Below are 24,206 nucleotides of genomic sequence, written 5' to 3' on the forward strand. Positions count from 1 at the left end.
TCATGTGGCTTTTGCCGACTGCCTGTGGCAAAGACTCATGCCGTATGTTATGGGTCGTAATAAAATAATGGTTGTTTTATCTGTGATAAAGTGAAGAGATGCTCACCTTTCTACTAGCCAGTCTAACAGATACTCACTTGAATACTGACAGAAAATGCCAGGCTCCGATGTCCAAGTGGACTGTTTGAAGTTCCTTCTGACATGAACACTATCAGCACGTTTGCTCATGTGTGCACATGAATGCTTTCATGAACATGGAGTGTTATCTGGCCGTCCTGTTGCTGCAGGTGAAATCATTGCCTTTCCCTTTGTGTTTGTGCAGGTTTTTGGAGATTATTATCACTTCAGGCATCATGCCGTGGAGAAGAGGGCTTTGTCTGGCCACAGGGGGATGCACATCAGACTGCAGAAAGAACCACAGGTAAGACTGGTGTCAGCTCTCACACTGCTCATTGCAGCACTCCATGTTGGCAACAAAGGGCCAAAAGACAGATTGGATTACACACAGAGATTGTGTATATCACAAGTGAAAAGGATGCCTTCATCAATGACAGCTTGTCAAACTCTGTATTCTTTCCAGTTCACGCCGGTTCTTCCATCTGTCCCCCTGACCCAATCCAAGGTGCCACATAGCTGTAAATATGCAACAGAAACTCTCCCAAACAGCACAACAGCTGGGAATGTCTCTCTGTTTGCCCTTCCTTTTTGCCCAGTCTTTATTTGCAGAGGAAAATTGCCATTTATCAGTCTAACATCTAAACACAAGGACATTTTCAATCCCTAAATATCATCTTCATTTGGGTATCTGGTTCTGAATTTGCACACATTCCAACCACCAATTTATACCTGGCACACTGTAACTGCAAAATCTCAGTTTCTGTGTATACCAGATGTAGGTGAGTCAGCATGGAAATGCCAACATAGTGGAGGGAAGGTTTTTTTTTTTTTACAAGGGATTAAGAGATAAGCAGTCTTGCATTGCCAGACCTATATCTGTACCATGTTTGTACTGTTCCCACAGAGAAAAAAAGATCTGGCAGTATCCACCATCAGTATATAGTAGACGGAGAAAAAAACAACAACTTGTATTGATTTTATTTCTTAAACCGAAGAGAATTAAACTCTTGTCAGATTGCGGAAAACTTCCTTTTTCAGACAGCAAGATTTTATTTTTTTCTCATACACAGTGACTTTGAAAATGACAGAGGAAGCCGGAAGACAGAGTGGAGGAGGGCAGAAAGCATTTATTTTGTCCTGTTGTAAACCAGCCTTCATGAATAACAAGCACCATTTTTTGTATTTAGAAAGGTTCTTTGGTTTCTTTAAAAATTGTTCATGCACTGACTGGTATCAAATTTGTTGGGTGACTTTAGTTAACATTCTTTATACTGATTCAATTCAGATTAAACACATTAGTCTTGAATCCTTATTACAACCAAACACACACAATCCAGCAGCCATAAGATCAAAGCATGTCAACCTGAGCCGCCTCACACTGAAGGGAAAATAATCCTCAAGGTAACACAATATATGATCTTTAACAAAAGACATGTCATGTACATAAAGCTTGTAATAAGATGCAAAATATGTCAATTATTTCACCATTTTCTTGTGAGGGCTGCAGGAGACATGCTAATAACAGACCTATATGAAAAATGTAATATTACTCATTATCAGAAGCTCACATTATTTGGGATACCTACAGTATGTTATCTAATCAACAATACACAGAAGAAATGTAGGAAAATGAAGCAAATACAAAATGAATATCCTACTTCATTTTGTGTGTGTGCATGTTGGGGGGTAGGAAGAACTATAACAAATATAAAGGTTAATATGGTACACTTTCAAATCTAAGAATGTCATAACCTTTTGCTAGCTGTGTTCACAGGCTTTACTGCTTTTATTCACACCTGAGCTGTTGAGGGAGGAAATGTTATTTGGACCTGAATGGACAAAATGCCACACAGGTCTCAGTAACAAAAACAGGGATACTCCACAAACACATTCACACACTGTGAATGGTTTTCTATGATTTGTAGAAATTAATGTAGAAAATAGTTCTGTTGACAGTGTGGGTTTTCTATTGTAATATTTTTGAATGTCTCAAAGAAAATCCTCTTCACCTCCACTGAGTGAATTCTCAGTGGCAGAAATCTTAGAAACCAGATTAAAACCACATCTTTTTGCATGGCAAGATACAATAGCACTTGGGGTAAAAAGTGAATTATGTTGCTTTGTGATTTGGATGAAGTGACTCTTCAAATCCACCATGCGTGTGTTTTATGTCGAAACAATCATGCAGCGTCACAGATGTTCGCTCTCCTGGCTACACAATGGTGGCGACAAGCTATCTATTCCCATGAGGTCAGCAGAAACTCTACACATCTGAAGACTGGTAGACTGAAACCTGAAAAAACTGCTCAGGCTGCACCTTGCAGCCAATGAAGATGAAAAAATGTCCATTCATCTGTTTTAAACTGCCTGTCCGTCTGTATGTCATTCTCAGGAAGCTGTAAGGGAATTTCAAATGTCCACTTGTACTCAATGATAAACTGATTAGATTCTGGTGGTCAAAGGTCAAGGTCACTGTGACCTCTGTCTCATTCTCATGAACGCAATATGATAGCAACGCTAGCAAGAATGTCTTCAAATTTTGCACAAAATTTTAATTTGGACTCAAGGATGAACTGATTAAAATTCAGTAGTCAAAGGTCAAGGTCACAGTGTCCATATAAAACTATTTTTTGACCATAACTGAAGAATTCATAGGATAATTATGTCAAAATTTCATGCAAATTTCTTACAGCAGAAAATTAAGAAGTGAAGGCATTCTTTATCCAAAAGGTCAAATGTGAACTTCACTGTGATTTCATCTGCAAAAACACTGTCCTGGCCACTATCCAATGCCGTAACTCACACTAATTGTGACCAGTTTGAACATGTGGGTGAGTCATCCATGTTTTACAATGTATAGCTTATTTGCGGCAATATCTATATTTGAAGCATTGTAGTCCACTGCAAAGCAAGTTGTTTTACTGATACTGTTGTGCTTCAGGTGATTGTTGTTGCACCATGTGATAAAGCTCTCTATCAGTCCTCTGTGCTCCTCTGGAAAAATAGTCTCTAAGCATGTTTCTCACTGGAAATTATTCAATGGAATGTGACGCCGTTATGGTGATAACTTCCATTTCACCAAAAAATACACTCCATGTATTTCATTAGTCTGGATGTAAACTACAACTTGATTGGTTGGTGGAGGCATACAACTGTTGTGCAGTAATTTTAGTTTCTAAATCTAACACTGGTAAGTTGATGTACTTGCATGATTCTTGCAATTTTTGGGTTGTATCCACACAGTTGATTGAATCTATTGTAAGTCACTTTTTCATGTAATGTAGTGGGATTGGTTAAAATCATCACAAATGAAATCATAAACTTACCCTGAAAATTTTTCCCACTGAAAAACTGAGCTAGTTGAATAACTGTCAACCCTAACCTGATGTGCCATGGTTTGTCACAAAGAACTATGTGGGAAGTTGACCTTGGAAACTGTTAAGAAGGAAAAAGGCAGGCACTTTCAAAAAAATACTTGGCAGGTGATTGGATGAACCATCGTCTGTCACGGAATAACTTCAACCAATAAGATCAAAGAACCATATGATTTAGTTGGAGAACAAAATTCTTGCCCATCAAGAAAAGCCTTTAGTGCCATTCTTTGCTCCTCTTTCACTGAAGAAACACTCTGCAATACTGATGTCTGTAACTATTGCTATAGCAGCATCTATGCTAACCTCTTTATGAGCCACTATTGTTGCTTTGGAAGACACAGTTGTGCTGTTGTCACGTCTAAACCACGCCCACCCATAGATGCCACTTGTTCCTCATAGGACACTGATTGGTCCGAATGTCTTGTGTGTCTAAAAGTGTATAACTGGAAGCATGCCAAGATGAATTCTTGTGTCATGTGATCTTATATGATCTCATTATCTCACAAAACAAGCTACCTCCCAAGGTATTTACAACCCAGGAGGCACACGAATGTGGTAGGCACCCTCTCTTTCAATGCTGCTGCCACCTGACTCAGCAACACACTGATGCCATGTTAACATTGAAAACACTGGAAGCAGCAGTGGTAATTGCTGCTATTTAAAAGCATCTTAAGAGGTACCTGACTGGTGCTAAATGGGGGCAGTAAAGAAGTGAGAACAGACTTGGGCCATCTGTAGCAAGGTAGGCCTGCCAAGTAGAGCCCAAGGACTATTCTCTAGCTTTCCCTGAGCTCAACTCAAGCTGGCTGAGGAGTGACTGATGTGGCCTGACAAGCTCTGAGCCCTCAAGACATAATTAGTGAGATATGGTGACATTCACTGAGGACGGTGGTGTCAGGGGTCAGGCTAAATGGACGTTAACAAGGCTCTGAGAGCATATGGGTTCAGAGGCGTTTGCCTTGGAGAGTAGTATGATGCTGAAATGGTTATAAGCTTTGCTTAAAGATCTCTAAAATCAACAACAAATGAGATTTATTGTTACTGAGGAGGATTTAATACTGGATTTTAGAGTTGTATGCAATGGTGAGAGATGAACTGCAGAATGAAACAGTTGGCAAATCCGCAGGACTAATAAGAAACAGACACTCGAAAGTTGATGTGCTTTTTAGTGGCCGACAAGGACCAGAATTAATCTGGAAGATGGAAAGTGAGGTTTACTGTGTGGCTCGATTGCCTGTTTCCTTTGCACTGTGTTTGTCATTTGGAAATGCCAAATGAGAGAGAAAGCATCTTGAATTTAAGATTGAAGGCCGAACAGCAAGACCATGGAGATGAAGACATATCTACTATGAAGACATTCTGACAGAAGAGATTCCATCTCATGGGTTCATCTCAGTCAGTAGTTCAAGTTAACACTGTGCTTTAACCTCCAGCTATTCAGGGCATCAGGTTTGTAGCTAAGGAGCAACAGTTTGTCCCTAGGTTACCCACCCACCTACACAACCAGAAACAGACCAAACCTCAGGCAAAGCATGACCACTGCCAAAAAACATCACTGCTCAAGTGAGTGGGTTTGTGTGTTTATTAATGCACTTTTGTGAATTCATTTGTGTGAGACCATCTGATCCCTTGAAAAGGGGAAAGAAAGGATTCTGCTTCACCTGGTTCAAATACAACACATTTAAAAGGCAGTGAAAACATAATGCTTGGATTTGGATTAGTCAATGCTAAGCTTTAAGCTTGTTACAGTGTTTTCTCTCTGTAATCTGGCTGCTGTCTTTCACATTACCCCCATTGTCTGTTTTCCTCTGCTCCGTGGTGCTAACATGCCGCTTATCACCATCCCCTTTGAATAATCACACAGTGGCGCGATGACATTGGCAGCTGCATAAGCTTTTACCATTATGCTTGCAAGGGTTGTTTGTCATCTCCTCTCCACTCCCCGCACCTTCTCTATGAGGGAAAGAATCAATTTGTTTTGGGGTGGCTGCTGTTGATTTTGCACAAACCGCAGTGTAAAGGTAGCTTACTGCATGCTGTGTTTCGGCGGGACCTTACCCTGCAGTCCATCTCTCTCTCTTGCGCTCCCTTTTTCCCCTCAGTTTTGCTAAAGTATTGGTCTCTGGCTTTAAGAGTGCATTGTATCTTTACTATGCTGAGGCCTTACTGTATAAGGCTGGTGATATGCTATGTATTTTTAAGGCAACAAATCCAATGAAAATACCAAATCCATTATATATATATATATATATATATATATATATATATATATATATATATATATACTACCAGTAAAAAGTTTGGACACACCTTCTCACTCAATGTTTTTTCTTTATTTTTTCTTTATTTTTTTTGTAGATTCATACAAAAGACATCAAAACTATGAAGGAACACATATGGAATTATATAGTAAACAAAAAAGGGTTACACAGACCAGAATATGTTTTATATTTTAGATTCTAGGAAGAGGCCACCTTTTGCTTTGATGACAGCTTTGCACATTCTTGGCATTAACACTACCTAATTCTATATGTGTTCCTTCATAGTTTTGATGTCCAGGAGGAAATAATGTATTTGCTGGCAAGTGTTTTCAGCAGCAAATTTAGTGCACTTCAACCCCTGGCCACAGGTTGCATACGCCCACGGGTAATGTGCAGTTCAACTGAAGACTGACCTGATTGTTTTCTTTGGATTGTTTTTAGAGACCCAGAGAAATTAAATTATCCAGTAATTTATAAGGAAAATAATGAAAGGAATGTCCAGAAAGTAAACATAGGCTTGTGTAGCAGAAATATGTGTCTGTTTTTCTATTCCATTTATTATCTCACAACTGGGAAACACTGATTTACAGTACCAGAGCAGTGTATGTGGGATCTACTTAAAATAAGCCACGGTGCCGATGTTCATCATAATTTGTGGCTCACTGATGGGTTATTAATAGTCCTTGGACAACAATGCAGATATGGAGATATATGGCAGAGAGGAGTGAGATATATCAGGCATCGGATGCACAGACAATACTTTCAATTCGTTGTTGGTTTTGGTTTTTTCATGGCATTTGTTGATAACTACAATAAAATAAAAACTCTCCAGGATCGTCCTTTAGCATATCATCTTTCTACATAAACTGTGGGAACACAGATCTGTAGATCAAAGCACAGGCTGTCTCTCTACCAGTGTCTCTGTGTTACAAACAATACCAGCATGGCTTCTTCTGAGTCATCAGACAGGAAAAGCCCTCAGGACACTGTGCAAGAGATGGAACAAATAGTTTATTGCTCAAGTGGATTACGGGCCTAGGCCATGCAGAGACCTCTTTCTTGTCTCATGATTGCTTCTTTGTGTGGTTGTGTTTAGTCTTTGTCCTTGTCCTAGACCTCAATGTGCTGCTTATACTGTACCTCTGTGTTCTTATTAGTTCTCCATCATTGTCTTGTTCTTCCTGAATATATCGATTAGACCTTGTTTTTCTCAGTCAATAAAGGTGGTAGTTCAGGTTTTTTTTGTTTTTTTTTTTCAGTTTGAAGAAGCAGACAGGAGTCCAGCACATAAGCTTAGCAGTGTACTGCTGTGGTCAGGGTCAACAGCGAAGTGTATTTCATCCACCTAAAAGAAAGCCCACCTGAAGTCATTAGTATGGGTTTAAGTGTACGCTACATTTTGAATATTTTCAACGCTTTGCCTTGCCATCAGGCAGTCCTTTCCCTTGGCGCTGTATTTTCTCAACTGTAGAAAACACTCCACGCACTACCACCAGAAAAGCCAATTAATTAATTTCCAGTTTCTTTCAGTTTCCATTTTCCACAGTAGTCCCCCCCTCTCTTTTTCGCCCCTTCAGTCTCCGTCTCCAAATCTTCATCTTCAAGTTGATCTTCTATGTCATGGCTTCTCAATGTCTGAGCCGCAAGTCAATCCGCACAGCAAGTCAATCTGCCCACAGCCCGTATCATCAACCGGTGGCCCACCGTTCACATCCAGCCTGCCACATTCCCATCCGGCCCACAGAATATTAAATAATTCAGAAAATGCACGCATCCAATATTGCTAACTAGTGGAGAGTCCAGGGAGAATCACAAAGCTTGTCTATTAGATGCAAGAGACATCAGTTGGTTTCATGTTCATTTGGCCAACTGTTTTATTGAGTCTCAAACTGAGTATTTTTGATTTAGGAGGAGTTTGTTTGTTGAGATATGAACTCATTCATTGGTAGTTGAGCTGTAGGTTTTGTACTGAAAAAAGTACATAATTCATAGTTTACTTGTTCTACAAAAGCAGATACTCATGGAGAATCACAAAGCTCGTCTGTTAGATGCAAAAGGTTTATTTTTATTGTTGTACTGTGCCTGTACAACTCTCTGCCTCCCCAAACAGGGGGCATGCCGACACTCATCTACTGTAGGGAAAACACTCACTATGCCTAAGTACCTCATCCAGCCCCACTTGTTGCATTCCACATTTTGTCACATGTCACTTTTCCTTAGGTTATGTTACACTGTAAGTTGAATGTGCTAACATTGAATCATTTGCATTAATTGGCTGTATAAATGAAAGTCTGTGTATCTCACAGTAAATGGCTTTATCAGCTCATCATCTGATTCCTGCATCAGTTGTAATTTTGCTCTGATAATATTGTGGTGTGCAGTGGGCAGCAGTGCAACGAGGTCAGCCGTGTGCAGTTATAAATGTAATGAAATGAGATGAATGTTAATTAGTCTAGGGTCACTTGAATAAGGTTAATGGCTTCATTCTCTGAGGCGACATTATCAACTGGGTTAGGAGCCACACCTCCCTTGGTGGCTTTGCTGAGCACGTTTCCATTCAGATTTGTGCTTTATAAGAGCATGTTATCATGAAATCCAGCAAATAGAGAAACCTCACACACTGTGAACAACTCCCACAGCAACCAGCGAAAAGGGAAAAACTGACTCAAGTCACACATTCAGAATATGCCGAGCATTGTAAAGGAAATTCACAAGTTTAGACACGCTTCGCCTTGGTCTTGCGGAACGGCTTCAAGCTTTGTCATCTTCAGCAAAAAATCAGGAACAGATATATTTATCACTGACTATAAAAATGCACAACAGCATTTATTAAAATAACTGTAGAAGATAAGTGTCTCTAATGTAGTTTCACTCCACCCAAGCAAGTATTAGTTTAGACCTAAGTTAGCTTTTCACTATAATTTGAGAGTGTTGCTCCATAATTTACAAATGTAAGAAAAACTGCTGAGTTGCTTTTGTTTAATTAGAACAAAATGTAGTGTTTGATAAAGCAGCAGGAATTTGATTCCCTCTTCTTCTGTCGCCTGTTTCCCATTTGGCTCGCCACAGCAGATTATCCGTTTACCATCTTTCTGGAAAAACGGGCCCTGCCTAGCCCAGCATGGAAATCTGATTTTTATGATCCGCATATTTTATTTGGCAAGGGCTTTTACACCGGATGCCCTTCCTGGCACAGCCCTCCCCATTTATCCGGGCTTGGGACCGGCAATTAGGAATTCACTGGCTTGTGCATCCCCAGTCACTGGGGGTTATGTGCTTTCAAACCTCACTACTAACTAATCAGATGTTGTCTTTGTTAATGAGAGCTTAACTTCCTGATGAAGGTTACAAAGTGCCAGCCTTTATCTGATCATGCCTCACAGTTTAGATATGAAATGCTCAGTTATCAGCACACATGGTGAAATTACCATCCCATGGTGAGGAGAGTCTGCTGCTGACAGGGACGTTGAAGGAATAAGCAACAGAGGCACTGCTAGCTTTCACCCAGAGGTTTGCCAGTGTAACATGACAAAAGCTCAAACAGAATTTATTTTCAATCATCTAGTAATTTTGTAGCTTGTGTTTTAATATTTAACAATCAGTGGAAATATCACTTCCATGGTTATCTCTAATCATTCCTACTACTGGCAATCACACTCTCAAAGCAAAGTACCTGTCAAAATATATTGATACAAGCATGAAAGAAGAGGAATCCTTTGTTTTAACTGGCAAGTGGATAGGCATCAACTGATTCGTTAATGTGTGGCTTTTGGCGAGAAGTATTTTTATTTTATTTGCAACTTCGGAAACAATAAAATGACATTTACCATGTGTGATAGTAGCGATTATTACCACTCACCCCTACCAACCCTGTGCAAACCCCAGCAGCCTCCAGGACTTCAAAGGCCTCGACTCTGGCTCGCTGTACAGTAGCTACTTTCCCTCTGCATCTCAGGAATGAAATAAATTAGATTTGCTTCACATCTCTGCCTCTCTTTGTAGTTATTACTTTTTGAACACAGCTGAGGCCGTGTTTTTCCACGTCTACGGTCTGTGGGACATGGCAACACTCTGACGTTAGAACATTAGTAATGACACAAAATCCTGTGAGGATAACTGTGTAAACTGTGAATTTTCTGTGTGTGTGTCTCTGGGCACCCCAGGTCCGGTGGGCGGAGCAGCAAGTGGTGAAAAGAAGAAAGAAGCGGGATGTCTATGAAGACCCAACAGACCCTGATTTCCCCAAGCAGTGGTACCTGGTGTGTGATGGCCTCTTACCTTTACAGCCTAGACCTCATTACTCTGTCATTAGGGCAAATGTGTTGAAAATGTCAAACATTCATTCTATGCATATGATTTGTAAGATGGTATACATCGTGCAATTTGTGGCAGCATGATTATTGTTGTCTAAAAGATGTAGTATTACAACCAAAGAAGTTCAAGTAGATGCAGTCAGCAGAATGTATGATGATTTTTTAATCTGTTTGTATTCCATACTTTAGATTTCAAAGCTACGGTGGAGGTCCTTTTCTGCATTCAGATTTGTGAATATCAAAGTGTTGTGCTGGACCTTTTTCAGTTTTTGCCATGTAATTATTTCTAACTAAACACTGAAGGCCACCTCATTCAGCCCTCTTCTGATACTCAGTATTTTCAGCTGTGCAGAAGCTTGTGAGGTTACCTGATTTAAAGATGTATTCATTATCGCAGTGGCAGAAGTTATTAATTCCCTTATGGTCACTCAGATAAGCATAAATTGAATTGCTGTAACCCTGAAGGGCTTAGTTACATCAGCTTCACAAACAGTACTTGGTTTCCTCAGTGAAATGTATAATACGACTAATCCCAGGATGCTGAGTTGAATGTAAAATGAAATGTCAGGACAGATCGACTACTAAGCTGCATCACCTGTGAAACATTGATAGAAAATGTTCCTGGCTCTATGTCTGTTTCGTTATTCACAGTTTTTCTCAGAGATGCTTCAATTTGCTCTAATCTCCCCTTTTTCCCTTTTTTGTATGCACAAAACCTCTGTCACGACAACGGATTAATGACAACATTGACTATCCCAGACATAAATCACCAGTGGATAGAAGTTGTGAAACCACCTCTGCCATTCAGCATTAGACCTCTAATTGTCGGAGGACTTAAATCTTTTTTTCTCTATTCTACACAGCTCTGACTTGAAAACGGAACAGAGATGGTTTATGGAATCAGATTTATGTCAATATAATCAAAAAACGTCTTAAACAAAATAAATAAATAAGAATTTGCGAGAGAATCAAACTCACCAAAGCAAGAAAATGCATCTCAAATTTAAAACTAATTATTTGTGTTACTGTGTAAACTATTGGTCTTTTATTTTTTGATGAAACTATTTGCCACCATTGCCGAAGTTTGTCTCAGTAGTATAACTGTTTTAGAGGCCTTTTATATTGGTTTATTTAGGTGCATCCATTTGTAGCAAACATTTACTTAAAATATGTATTGAATGGTCTCTGTGCCAGTTCAAAGTCTACATCCATGAATGTAAGCTTATGTGTCTGGGCATGCTCACAGAGGTGCACATGCAGGAGTTGTGCCCCATGGAGAAAACTCAGCAGGAAACAGAGGAGGGGGCGGTGAAGGTTGTCTGTGATGTTTTTCCATTAGTCCATCCGCCTGATGTGTTTATCTAGAGCCATCTCTCTCACCTCCAGCGCTCCCTTCTCTTCATACTTCTCAGTACGAGTCTTCGTCCAAATCATGCTTTACCTCTCTGTATTCCCTATTTGTCTCCTTCCCACCTCTTCTCAAAGCTTACAAACAGATGTTTCTTCTGTGAGAGTGGCAAATGCTCTCACCAAGATTTCTGACCTGCAACAGGTTGTGTGTCTTCTTCCTGACAGCGTAACTGCAGCGGGATGCTCAGACTGGGCAGCGCAGCCTGAGGAGGCAGACGTGTCAGGGTGATGCATTAGAATTATATTTTAAATGTTCATGGGCCACCTCTGATCTTTCCTTTTATGTCTTGTTTATTTTTGTATCACCAGTAGCATTTCTGTATACATTTATTAATATACGACTTTGCAGCAAGCAAAAGGTCCTTGCAGATGATTTTTAGCTGTTCTCCTGCCAATAGACCTCTTCTGCTGATTTCTCTGGGAAGTTTCAGTCACAGCAGATTGACAACTGAACTGAAGTCTTGTGTCTCTTCCAGTCCACCCCAACACATCAAGACCTGAATACCAAAGTAGCCTGGGCTCAAGGTTATACAGGAAGAGGTGTAGTGGTGACTATCCTAGACGATGGCATTGAGAAGGACCATCCTGACCTCATCAGCAATTATGTGAGTTAAAAACAACAAGTGCAAAGCGGCCTCCCCCATTTGTAAACCTCATTTTCAGACAAATGACAACAAAGTTCACGTGATTTGCATCCAAACCTTATTTATGTCTCTCCTAGGACCCTGAGGCCAGCTATGATGTTAACGACGGAGATGCTGACCCCCAACCAAGATACACACAGCGAAATGAGAACAGGTAACTTGGCAAAGCATCAATCTGGCAACAGCATGACTCGGAACTGCTTCAAAATGAGCTTTCAGACTTTATGGAAATTTGGCAAAGAGGCACAGACATGATTAATTTCATTGCATAAGTGTGCAAGTGAGCTGTGAAACTGAGAAAAAAATTTGGACTGGGATTCTCTTTTCTACCAAACAACACTTGTCCAAACCTTGTTGTTTTTGACTCTGCCCTAGCTTCCTACAGATGTTAGCTGTCAGAGAATGATGCTTGTGAGAAAGCAACGAGTCTGAACAGCCTTTGGTCCAGTGCTTTTGGCTGAAGAATTTTACATTTAGAAGCCAATTATCTGAAGTTTGAAAGCACTGGTGCAGTCATTTTGCAAAGTCTTGAAAGATTGTTCTCGTCTTCTGGCTTCGGTACACAAGCCAAGCCACTGCAGCTGCATTTCAAGGTTCAGCCCATACAGCCCCACAGCCACTTTGGCACTTATTTCTTGCTAATATCTTAGTTGTTTACTTGCCCTCAGTAATTCCTGCTCTTCCCTTCCAGTCTTCAGTGATCGCATTAAAACATGTTTGCCCCAGTTTAATGATGGAATGCTAAAGCTCCAGCGAGGGCGAATCCTAAACCTTCATCCCCTCCCCTCTCCCCCTTTCTCCAAACACCATGGTCCTCCGCCTTAGTCCAATCCCCCTGGAGCAGATGAGAAGCTACATCCCGCCTCTGAAATGCACAGAAGGATTTGTCTCAAATCTCGCTCTTTTCTTGGACAACTGCCACTGTGCCTTTTTGTAGCTGTTTGTTGTTTGTTTTTGTTCTTTATTTCGGTTTCAATGCGCAGCATCCGCTTGCAAGTCGGTCAGAGGGAGAAGCTAAGTAAGCTTAACAAGTTTTCATGAGACTGTAGAAACTACTTTGTGAGGATCGAATCGTTTCTGCACAGTTGTTATGGTTTGAACTCTCACATTGTTTATCTCTCTCTAAGCTGCCTCTGTACAGGTTGTGTCCTCATCTGAAATGTGATCTATTCATCTACAGCATTTACTCATCTTGAAAGAGGGTAGCGTCAGCAGGTTTTTGAGCAGAGGACTTGTTTCTCGTCCTTGCCGACAGCTCAAGCAGCCATGTGGAGCGACCCCGGTCGCTTCTGTCAGTGTAAAGTAGATCCCACTCTGTCCTGCTGATGGAACAAAGCACCACTGGAAGAGATTACTTCCTGCCTCTGGCTCACTTCAGCTCCTCAACTGCACTGTGCTATAACTGCAGAACGACACTCACACTTACACACATAATAAGAAACACACACACCCCTACCCACGTTAGTGGAATTGCCAAAGCAATTATCTTAGATAGGATCAATTTATGGGCTTTGAATGAAAAGCAAGGGTGTGTCTGCGTGTGTACAAGCGTGGCGCTGCGGTGTTTGGAGTGACCTGTGGACAAATTATATCCAATGAGTTATGTAAATCACCACAGTGTAATACAGGCCGACAGTGAGTAATGCTCACAACCCCCTCACAATGAGATTATATGAATATATTCATAGGACAACAAAAAGCAAGGGAGAGTCGGAGGCGGGCATCTTCCATATCCGTGAAGGCCAGTTCATTTGTACTGATGACATGCAAGGCTGCTTTTTGGAATTTTCATCTATGGGTTTTCCCATAGAGATGCTCTGTGCTATTGAGTTGGCAACTCTGGCAGATATTGTTGAAGTGGGTCCAGGCTAAGTTGAAGGCTGGTTGAAGCCTGGCCAAGCAGGTATTCCATTGGTGCTCCATCATGACAATGCCTTTTTTTCCCTCTTATTTTCCTCCACTTTTCCTCCATTACATCGGCGTGATAATAGTGTAGAGGGTGGGGCAAGAGGAGAGGACAGCAGGATTGATTTCACGTCCTTTGCACAGCCTGTCGGTAGAGCAGAACACTCAACAAAACCTCAGAGTGACAAGAGCAGCGGTGCAGCATGGGCATTATCATCATCAGGATATCAACTGTGATGTTGGAAGATGTTTTTCTACCTGTATCAATATGAGAGACCAAATTGCCTGAATATGTCAAACCAAAAGTTAAATAACCCATGTTTAATTTTTAATTACCGCTTGCTCAGAATCATTCATTTATAATGTATATGTAATGATTGATTTTTTTCTCACAGGTTGTCTATAGCAGCCGATGCTTATCTCTAGAAAGAAAACAGACTAGTTCAGAAAATGGTTTGAATTTCATGAAGCACATATGTATAACCAAACACTTTCCCCTCTTCGTCAAATGCATTCAGCTGCCCACACTGTCTCTGTCCCTCTAACGCCACTGTGGAGAGCCAGTAGCTCCTATAGGAAACATTTCACAGGCCCCCATTAATTGATCCACATGCCCTCACCATAAGATTGTATAGAGACAGCCTTTATTAGAAAATTATTGCCGTGCTACACAGCCGTGTGTGTCCTTCGTTCTGAACCAATCCATCAGCACCTGAATGCTAAAGTGACATAAGCTTGAGGCTGGGAAGATGAAGGAAGAGATGGCTAATATGGAGGATGGCATTGAGAAAGACCAAGAGACTTATTTTCACACATCTCTTGCACCATCAAATTGCTTTGTCCTTGCTGGTGCGTGGCTATTTGTTTCCCTGACCATGAAAGTGCTTCTTCAGCAGAAATGCACTGGGTAGGAAAAATGGTACAATAAATGCACCTGCACCAGTCACTGCAGAAGACACACATCTTAAGTTTAATTTCATTAAACTCTTAACTAACTAAGATCTTCATCCCTCATCAATGATTTCCTGCTGATTAGGTATTCAAGATTTTGACTTACTTAATTCAACAATATTGTTTAAATCTGACTCTGGAGATTAAATAAACATTTTATGTGTCACTCTGGAGTTGTAGCTGCACTTTGTCGAAGAAAAAGAAATCTCAATTTGAATTCAGGCTGCAACAGCAGAAAGAGGCAACACGGTTAAATACTATCTGTGGGCATTGTGCCTTTGGCCAAACTCTGCCAGACAAGTCGCTTCTAAGGCCTGAAACGTTCACTATTTAAGAATGTGAATGCAAATAAAAACACCCGTCCTGGTTTCTGCAAATCCACAGCCCTGCTCTTAATATGCTGCATGCATATCAAAGTCTGTATTGAGGTAATAAACCTGAGTCATCAAGGGGGTGATACAGGACAAGCCAGACTGGAGGAGAGCCCAAATCAAAGAAGACAGCTTCCTCCTGCATCCTTTGCTTTAGCACCTTTGTTGCAGTGTTTGACACAGCAGGTCGCACCTGCACAGTGTTGGCTTCACTGATGACACATTTTAGAACACAACATTGTGTGGAATTGACAGTCCCAGAGCATCCGCATTCATGCTCTTATGCTGAGTATGTTTTTTACTCAGTGGTTTAAGAAGCAGAAGACAAGTTTAAATAGACAAATGTTTTTCAGTACATTACCTGTGTGGCTAAATAGTGCCAATTGTAGCTCAATTTAGTCATAAGTAAAAAGTGACCATGATTATGTAAAAGAGAAAACTGTTATGAGACCTCATTTGTCATTCTGAGGCTGATGCTTTAGAGTTTGACAAAAGGGTTCTCAGACTCTTTTGTTGACTGCTATCCTTGTCAGTGGATAAAAGAGCAGAGAACCGGCACACAAAAAATGTTTGTTTTATTTACTCTGGCCATCACATGCTGCAGATAAATGCCCTCCACTGTTTACACTGAGTTTATCAATTATCGTTTACAAAGCTGCCATCTTTGTCAAGCCTGAATACTGTAATTCTGCTTTCCCTCGTCTTGTTTATTCTGCAGGGGACCCTTGTTTATTTTCCAGACAGCTAGACAGACTTTTTTCGGAGGTGATGTTGGCAGGGACCTAATTCTTAAACTTCATTCCTCCGGCTTTCTTTCTTTTTTCCTGCCTTCCTCCATATTATTTTTGCCAAACAAAATGATTGAAAGCTGCCATTTTCCCAAAACATTAACAAGGTGTAGCTCATGGTGGTCGGATTTGGCAGTCCTAAGCCATTCCACAAGACATTACTCATCACCTGGAGCCAGTCAATATTAGCCTGCTATGTTGACTCTTACTGTTGGATATGAAGTTATAGTTTAGAAATGTGTTTTTGTCTTTCCATTAATGTTAAGTTGATTGATTTTAAGTCATTTAACATGATTTAAACATTCTTCTATTTATTGAACGATTTCAGTCACGCACTCTGAGTCACTGTGCATCTCCTTGATGTCATTTATGTCCTTTCCAGATACCTCATCATTTGGCAATGGTCATTTTAAACAGAGTCGCTCCATTAATAGAGTTTATTTCCTCTCCTACCACAGTGCTCCATAAGCAGAGTAATAATACATTGTACTCAGGGAGTAGCGCAGTTGTTACTGTGTTGCGTCACAGTAAAACATTTAGATTTCTCTTCCCCTTCTTTGTTGAGTTAGATTTTTTTCCCCCCATGTCCTCATGAGTTTTCTCATGATTATGTAATCCAGATGTATTGGAGACTGTAAACTGCCTACAGGTATAAATAGTCATGACAAATGATGGACTAAGTGTTCTGCCTTTTGCCCATTGTATTGTACCAAAAAGAGTTGTCAGTGTACGTAGGCAGAAATGATCTAATGTATGCGGTTTTCTCGAACCCAGGACATTCAGATCTGGAATCTGAAACAAACCCATCTGATCATCTTTACAAGTCCGCAGACAGCACCTCTGTGTTCAGCCACACAACGAAGAGATCTCCACTTCACACTCCCGTGTAACCATTTGAACAGACCTGCCTGAGGCCACAGCTGAGCTGAGTAGAGAGGAAAATAGCCTAATCCTTTTGGCAGCTCCAGTGAACGGACGCTATTCAGTCCCTCTGAAAACAAGATATAAACCAACAAAGCGATGCCAAGATACTGATCCTACAGTTAAACCAGGCATGGGTTAGACATCAGTCACAGTGGGTGATGCATATTTGAACACACATGGTTTATACAGGGCAACACAAACACTACATGAGTGTGTACGTGTGGACACATTTGCCTTCCATCTGTGAACATAAATTGAATACACGTCTTCCTGTTTCAAGCACTGTGTGAGAAAGTCATCACAGAGAAATAATCTGCTTTTCTCACTCAGCTACTGTTAGTTATACCTCCAGAACATTGAGCCCTCTGATTTATTTGGGTTCACGTGTTGCTTAAACGGGCACAGCATTTTTACACCTGAAGTTCAATTTCGTCATTACGAAGATCATGGCTCAGCCTGTAAAAACAGCTGGATAATGTCTTTGTGGTTTTGGCCAGTTTGAAAGAATAACTGATGATGTCACCTGGGACAGCTCGGTTTTGGCTCTTCTTTTTTTAGAGTTGCATATATAGTGGAAGTGTGGTGTTTGAAAGAAGTGGACGTTAAGAGATGGGGATTGAGACTGATAAAAGTGGCTGTCAAGTTGCATTACAGGAAATGTAGGATCCATTGTTTTTGGTGGTTGTCGCACACAGAGGACGAAAAGTCCAGCTAGGTTTAAGGATAGGCTGCGTGATTTTGGTTGTTGTGGGTTCTTTTTTTATCTGTCTCTTGTGACTCCCCCAACATGGAAACAAGAACTGTGATTGGTCAGTGTGTTGCTTATGTTGTTCCTCCGGTCCCATACTGATAGAGATTATAGAGAGTGAAGATAGAATGAAAAATGTGGAGAAATACTGTTTTTGGCTCCTATTCAGAAAACCAGCTCCCTGTCACAGTGAATAAAAGAATGTAAACACTGTCACTGCTTGGAAATAGTCTTATATTCAGCAATGAGACAAGGCGAACCTTCCTCCCATCACTCATGTCACAAAGTAAATGAAAGAATGTAAACACCGTGAGGAGTATAATTAAACCATGACACAGCCTGACCAAATACAGTACGTCTGTCTCGTGCTGCCATGGTGATATCAGCTGGTGAAATCTGACACCTGCCTAAAAATCAAAACCTACGCCGCAAGTATCTGCAGCAGAACTCCCATTAACCCCTTGTGTCAAGTATATATCCAGCTTTGGATCTAATGAGCCTCTTAAATGTAACAAAGTTTACCTTTTCCAACTGGCTCCTCCTGTCCATGTGTTGAAGTGTCCTTGAGCAAGACATTGAACCCTGAGTTGCTCCTAAAGTGCAGGCCAGCGCCTTGTATGGCAGCTCCACTGCCATCGGCGTGTGAATGTGAGTGCATGAGAGGAGATATTGTGAAAGCACTTTGTCCGTCTGTTAAGGTAGAAAAGCGCGACATAAATGCAGTCCACTTACCATTTATATTGACTCTGTATGGTCTGCGGTTACATTGCATCATGTCCAGAGAGATTGTGTCGTGTGACATGTCTACATTCTCCAGTAAATGGCAGGGCAGCGACTCGGCCAAATATGGTGCCCTGTCCTGAGGAGGAAAGATAAAAGCATTACCTCACTCTGTCCCTTTGCTCCTTCTGATAAGATAAGGAAAAGGTCACATTGGCTGTGTGAACAGAGCGTCTGTAGATCACCAGCCTTTTATCTTAGCTTTTTTTAAAGCTTTTCTCCACAGCTTGTCTTTTGAACAAAGCATGTGGCTTTTGCCATCCTGCGGCTCACACAGTAATGATTTATGTACAGTGATTGTCTCTCTGTGAGACGAGGCCGCCCTACTTTTCAAGCCTGTTGTTGTTTTCTCACGTCTCATGTATAAACTTTTGACTTTTCAAACTATACAGTTACGCCTGACCCCACGAGTCATTGCGTGACACCTTTTCCAGTCTATTTTAAGTGGATATAGAATGGAGGTATTCAGTAAAATGTCTCAGAAATCATTTAATTTCATGGACATTTGACAGATAAAATTGTGGCTTCGTCTCAAACCCCTTTGTTCGCTCTGGCACATCTGAGCCTCCCTGGATATATTAAACTGTCTGGCTGTTTTAGCTGAATTCAATCCAGGCCACTCACTCGATCGCACACATACACACACATGCATGTGCACATGCAGATAGTATACAAAACGGCTGCATCTTGGTGTGTACAGCCTCTCTATAAATGTCTTCCCAGGCCTTTGGCTTTGTGTTCTCTCTGCCTGTCCTGGCTGAATCCCCTGCCTGGCATCACATCTGTGGCCACAGCTCCTTGGTCTGAGGATATGTGCTGTCTGGAGCACAAAAGCCTATTTTACGATGCTGTGGATGGAACAATGACTGTAGGTGCGGATAGTTGCAGCTAAAGGAATTGCAGACCTCACGTCAAACTACCATCATGGACATCCGTCTGAGTTTTTAAAATATTATAGCTCATTTTTTTTAGATTGAGCTGTGATTGTTTGCTACAGTCACAACATCGCTATTCAGATCCAGAAAAAAAAACAGTTCATTTCCCAGACACAAATTGAGAGCGTCTTTGTTTCAAAAGGCAAAGCTGTGAGCCAAGCTTTTCCTTTATTTGTTTGTTTTTAAATAAAAGTCAGTGACAGTTAGCACTGCTATTAGCAGTGCAATTCAGCTGCAAATTTCTGCACAGCGCAAGCATGTAGTATTTTGGGCCAAGCCATCTGGCCAGCCCTGGTGCTGCTGACTATGTGTGCTTTTGGACAGTGTGGATGGTTACAAGCTCTGTGGCCTGTGTATTACAAGAGAGTGAAAGAATATGTTCCCATTAGAATTCAGGGTTTCCTCTGTGTTTACTCAGGAGTGTTACACCGCAAGGAAATTAACCACACTGTGAAAGAAAATGTGGAGAGTAAATTGCTTTATAATGTAGCTTAACTTCAACCTAAAACAAACAAGTGCAAGCAGTGGAGACATACACATTAAAAGGAGACTGGTGTGCACCGTGACCCTGTGCTGCATTAATTTGCAGAGGAAGCACTTAGTGTCTTGTAAGTCTTCAGATAGATCTCATCTGTGTTTATTTTTATGTTAAGCAGGTACATTGAAATATGAAAATGCAGTAAATTAAATCGTGCCAGGTCTGAGTAGCACTGAAAGTGAGAGATAGAATATAACTTACGTAGTGGTCGCTCGCAATATGGCAAGTGGTCTTATTGCTTCCTTTGTTTCTGGCTTGAAATGACTGACAGTCACCATTCAGCACCCACTCTGCAGTGTTTCGGCACATAATAACGTGACTGATTTGTATGGACGAGCTTGTAGAGTCAGTCAGACAGACACTGTCAGGCGCGCAGTGGTGAGCTAAAATGTAATGAGTGGGCAGGTCTGTTCCACTTTAGTGCTGTGATGAAACAATAGATACTCACTAAAAGGTCCACTTGCCACTTAGTATGCAGACAGAGATGTCCTGCTGTACAGAGGTTAATACACATGGAATCTGAATAACTGAGACTGGTACAGTCATACTCGCCTCAAGCTTTTTCATACACTTGATTTTTCTTTAATGAGCAGATAAATGTACTGATTTGTGTATGTGAATCGTAATGATTCTCCAACACTTAATAAGTCATTAAGGTTTTGCGGCTAAAGCTGCTAAAAAAGAAAAAGAAAAATGGCCTCGGCACAAGTCCCTATTTAACGCAAGTACAGAAACTGTTCTTGAGGGAGCCGTCAACTCTCCATCGACTGCTGCCATTTGTGCTATATGAAATAAGGTAGTTAGCAGTAAAACAACGTAGTTTAACCTCTTGATAGCAATGATACCATTTTAATTGCATTTGTGATGTATTACACCCTGCCATATGTTGTGCCAGGGTCCATGTGTGAGGGCATATCCATCAGTGAGAAACAAGCCCTGTCAGCCAGTTCATTGCTTGTTTAAAAATCACTTTAATGCTTGTAGTTGTTGACAGCCTGGGTCATGTAATATATGATTTGTTAGGAAGCCAGATTCAACTGCAACATTGTTTTTTTCCGCACCGTCATCATTTTGTTCTGTTTTCTTCTTTCATTCATTCATTCTTTCCTCCGTATATCCTCAGATGATGAAAAAATTAAAGAAAGAAAGAAGAAGAATTAGGATGAACACAGCAGTGATCCTCTGCTAAAATGTTTTAGAGTGAGAATTAGCGGGTGGCTAATATATCACAGAGCTACACAGAGTCTAATCAGGATCCCAGCTGGAGGCGTAGCCGTGCTCTGACCCTTTGAAACGACTTTGTCCTCTGCCTCATCATCAGGGAGGTTGGCAGATCAAAAAGGAAGTCATTTTTGGCTCTTCCAAAACAGTACTGTGGTCGTAATTAGCTTTGTTCCGATAACATTCACACAGTTCGTCACAGAGGCGATTGTGAAACTCTACACCTCCTAATCAGATATGTGCATTGTAATCAGGAGACGATCATAATGACGTGTGTTAAATGCTGCTCCATTATTTTCCTGGCCTGGAATGATGCAGAGCTGTAACATTTTCAATTTAGACCTTTCATCGTCTTTTACGAGACCGGATCTGTGGTTGATAGAGCATGTTGTGGGGGTGGGAATGGTTTTTATCTGTAAAGTGTTCGTGTATTTGACATCTAGACATCAGTCCATGGGGAACCTGTCTGTTCTCTGAAACTCAAGACTGGTTGAAGATATTAATGAGGGACTCTGTGAATAATTCATGTGCATCGATAACATCTCATATCTCATTTGGATGGCCTGTGGCCAGTGATTGTCAAGGTAAAGTTAGTTTTAGACAGGCCTTTGTATTTGTCCTCAGGTTTCACATCACTTATTTTTGATGGGAAGAGCCTGTAGCCTGTGCGACAGAAGATTTCAGAACAGAAAAGATTTCCAGTATTTTTTCTGAGAAACTGAGTAGAGATGAAAAGAGGGACTCTCTGAAGCAGCTGTGTTTAAGAGGCTGGTGGAGATGCTGTATATTGACTGTATTCACTGCACAGGTGCATAGATCTCCAACTTTGTACAAGCTGTGAAACAGTACAGAAGCCCCGGTCACTGATGGAAATGCATATCATGCAGCAAATTGTGTAGAAGAATGCTGCCTAAAATGTGGTTCAAAATCTTCAGTATTTCTCTATAACATGGAATATTCACTACAAAATAAGCAACAATCAAAGTTAAAGTCCTTAATTATCATTTGTTGAGAATGTAACACTCAAAACCTCAGAAAAATCTGTGAGTGTGTGGGTGTGTTTGGTCAGATTTGATTGACAGTGCTGGCAGAAGCAAACAACCTTACAACTGTCATCAGATTTTGATCCAAATGTGACTAATCTCTGATTGGTCCACAGAAGTACATAACATCACCTTTTTTTCCAACTGTAAAACTATATACAGTAACTATGTAACTATAACTACAAGAAAAAAAAACACAAATATGGAAATCTCTGATGTGTAACAACCAAAACTGTTCAGACTTTGGCAGGAAATAGTGTGTTATTGTAGGACCCTGTCACTCACTGTAAGAAGCTGATTAAGAAAATGTGTTTTCAGGGCCTTTAAACATTAACATTTTTCTCATCTGTGACCATTTCACTAGCTCTACACAGTTCTAATACTCCACATTTTTCTTCTCTATCTGTGATTGTGGTATACTAAAGTCTGACACATCACTAGTAAAGCGCAGTAAAGTTTTTGCACCTGAATGTAAATGCTGATGCTTATTGTGCATCTTTTTCCAGCTGCGCTTCATGTTCACCTGCTCTTTGTGTTGTTATAATTAAGCCTTGAATTCTGAAGCTCTTCAAATGAATGGCCCTTTAATTCAGAAGGCATATCAGGCTTTCTGGCACTTGCTGCCTCAACTCTAACATGAGTAGGCTGTACAGAGGTTTTTTGGCTTGTTTTGCTTCTCTTTTGACTGTGGTGTATTTTTAGCAACCCTTCAGCTACAGTGTTGTTAAATGGCAGAGTTCAGTTCAAGGAGTTACAAACAATTGCTGCTTTCTTACTGTCCGTGTTTAGCCGCGTTATTGTGATGCCCCTGCTTGGTGTGTAAATTGTCTTTGTAATCAGCCTCCTTGTTTTATTACTCTCCTTTGTGACTTTGCCTCTTTTCTCTTCCCAGACATGGAACTCGATGTGCAGGAGAAGTTGCCGCCGCAGCCGACAACGGTGTGTGTGGTGTAGGCGTGGCCTACAATGCCAAAATTGGAGGTGAGTGAAGCATACCATTTGGGATTTTTTTAATTGGATACAATGTTTAATTAGAGGTAATATTAATTCAAATAAGCCTGGTGTTATTTTAATTAGAAATGATACACACAATAATATTCATATTTATACATAGAAGTGCATTTCTTTGAGCTCTTTCAGGGACCTGAATCAGAATCGGATTTAGCCGTGTCTTCACATTTTATTGTAGACTCCATAATAGGTTTTATAGATGAAATCCATGATGGATCATTGATGATCTTTGACCAGCTGATTGGCTTTCTATTGTTTTTATTTGCACAAGTGAAGGCAGTGAATTATCTATCTATTGCCACTGAGAAGAAGAATAGTTTGGATTATTTTCTGCAGATATTTCACTCTGGAAACGAGAAGATCGTGGCTTCGCTAGGACTGCTGTGTGCTTGAAAAACAAATTAAAGTCTCAGTCTCATTACTCTCATCTTTGAATCTGATTTTTTTATATTCAAACCGGCACATATTCAAACTCATCCCACCTTTATTTGGCACTTAGCACTTTAACTGCAGTCGTTTTTTTCCACCAATTAAATAGAAAGCAGGTTCATTTTTAAAGTGTTTTGTTGAGTCCTTTGTGATGAGGGAACAACCTAAGTTCAGTATTATGTTGATGCCAAGAAATCTGAGTTCACAACACAGTGGACCTCTTTTCATACTACTGTGTAAATCATCTCCTTAAAAAGCTGGTCCAAATAAGGCTCTTAGGGCAGCCTCTTGTTTAAACAGTAATAAAGCTGTCAGCATGTCCAGATATGCATTAGGAAGGAAGACATTCAGAGTAGTCTGTTTAAATTAAACCTGTGAACACAAATTAAGTCTGAACAGATTTTTTTTTTGTGTGTGTGTGTGTGTGTGTGTGTGTCCTGAAA

At 40.6% G+C, this 24,206-nt stretch overlaps 1 protein-coding gene across 1 annotated transcript in view; it reads left to right on the plus strand.

Annotated features, from left to right (window-relative positions):
• furinb (furin (paired basic amino acid cleaving enzyme) b) overlaps nucleotides 1-24,206 on the plus strand; it is a 77,725-nt gene that overhangs the window by 36,832 nt on the left and 16,687 nt on the right. Inside the window, exons 3-7 of the mRNA XM_041938557.1 lie at nucleotides 323-421; nucleotides 9,916-10,011; nucleotides 11,952-12,080; nucleotides 12,197-12,273; nucleotides 23,216-23,304. Of these exons, the coding sequence (XP_041794491.1) occupies nucleotides 323-421; nucleotides 9,916-10,011; nucleotides 11,952-12,080; nucleotides 12,197-12,273; nucleotides 23,216-23,304 (490 nt within the window). The remainder of the gene's footprint in view (nucleotides 1-322; nucleotides 422-9,915; nucleotides 10,012-11,951; nucleotides 12,081-12,196; nucleotides 12,274-23,215; nucleotides 23,305-24,206) is intronic.

Source organism: Chelmon rostratus, chromosome 6 (genome assembly GCF_017976325.1).
Source record: "Chelmon rostratus isolate fCheRos1 chromosome 6, fCheRos1.pri, whole genome shotgun sequence".
NCBI lineage: Eukaryota > Metazoa > Chordata > Actinopteri > Chaetodontiformes > Chaetodontidae > Chelmon > Chelmon rostratus.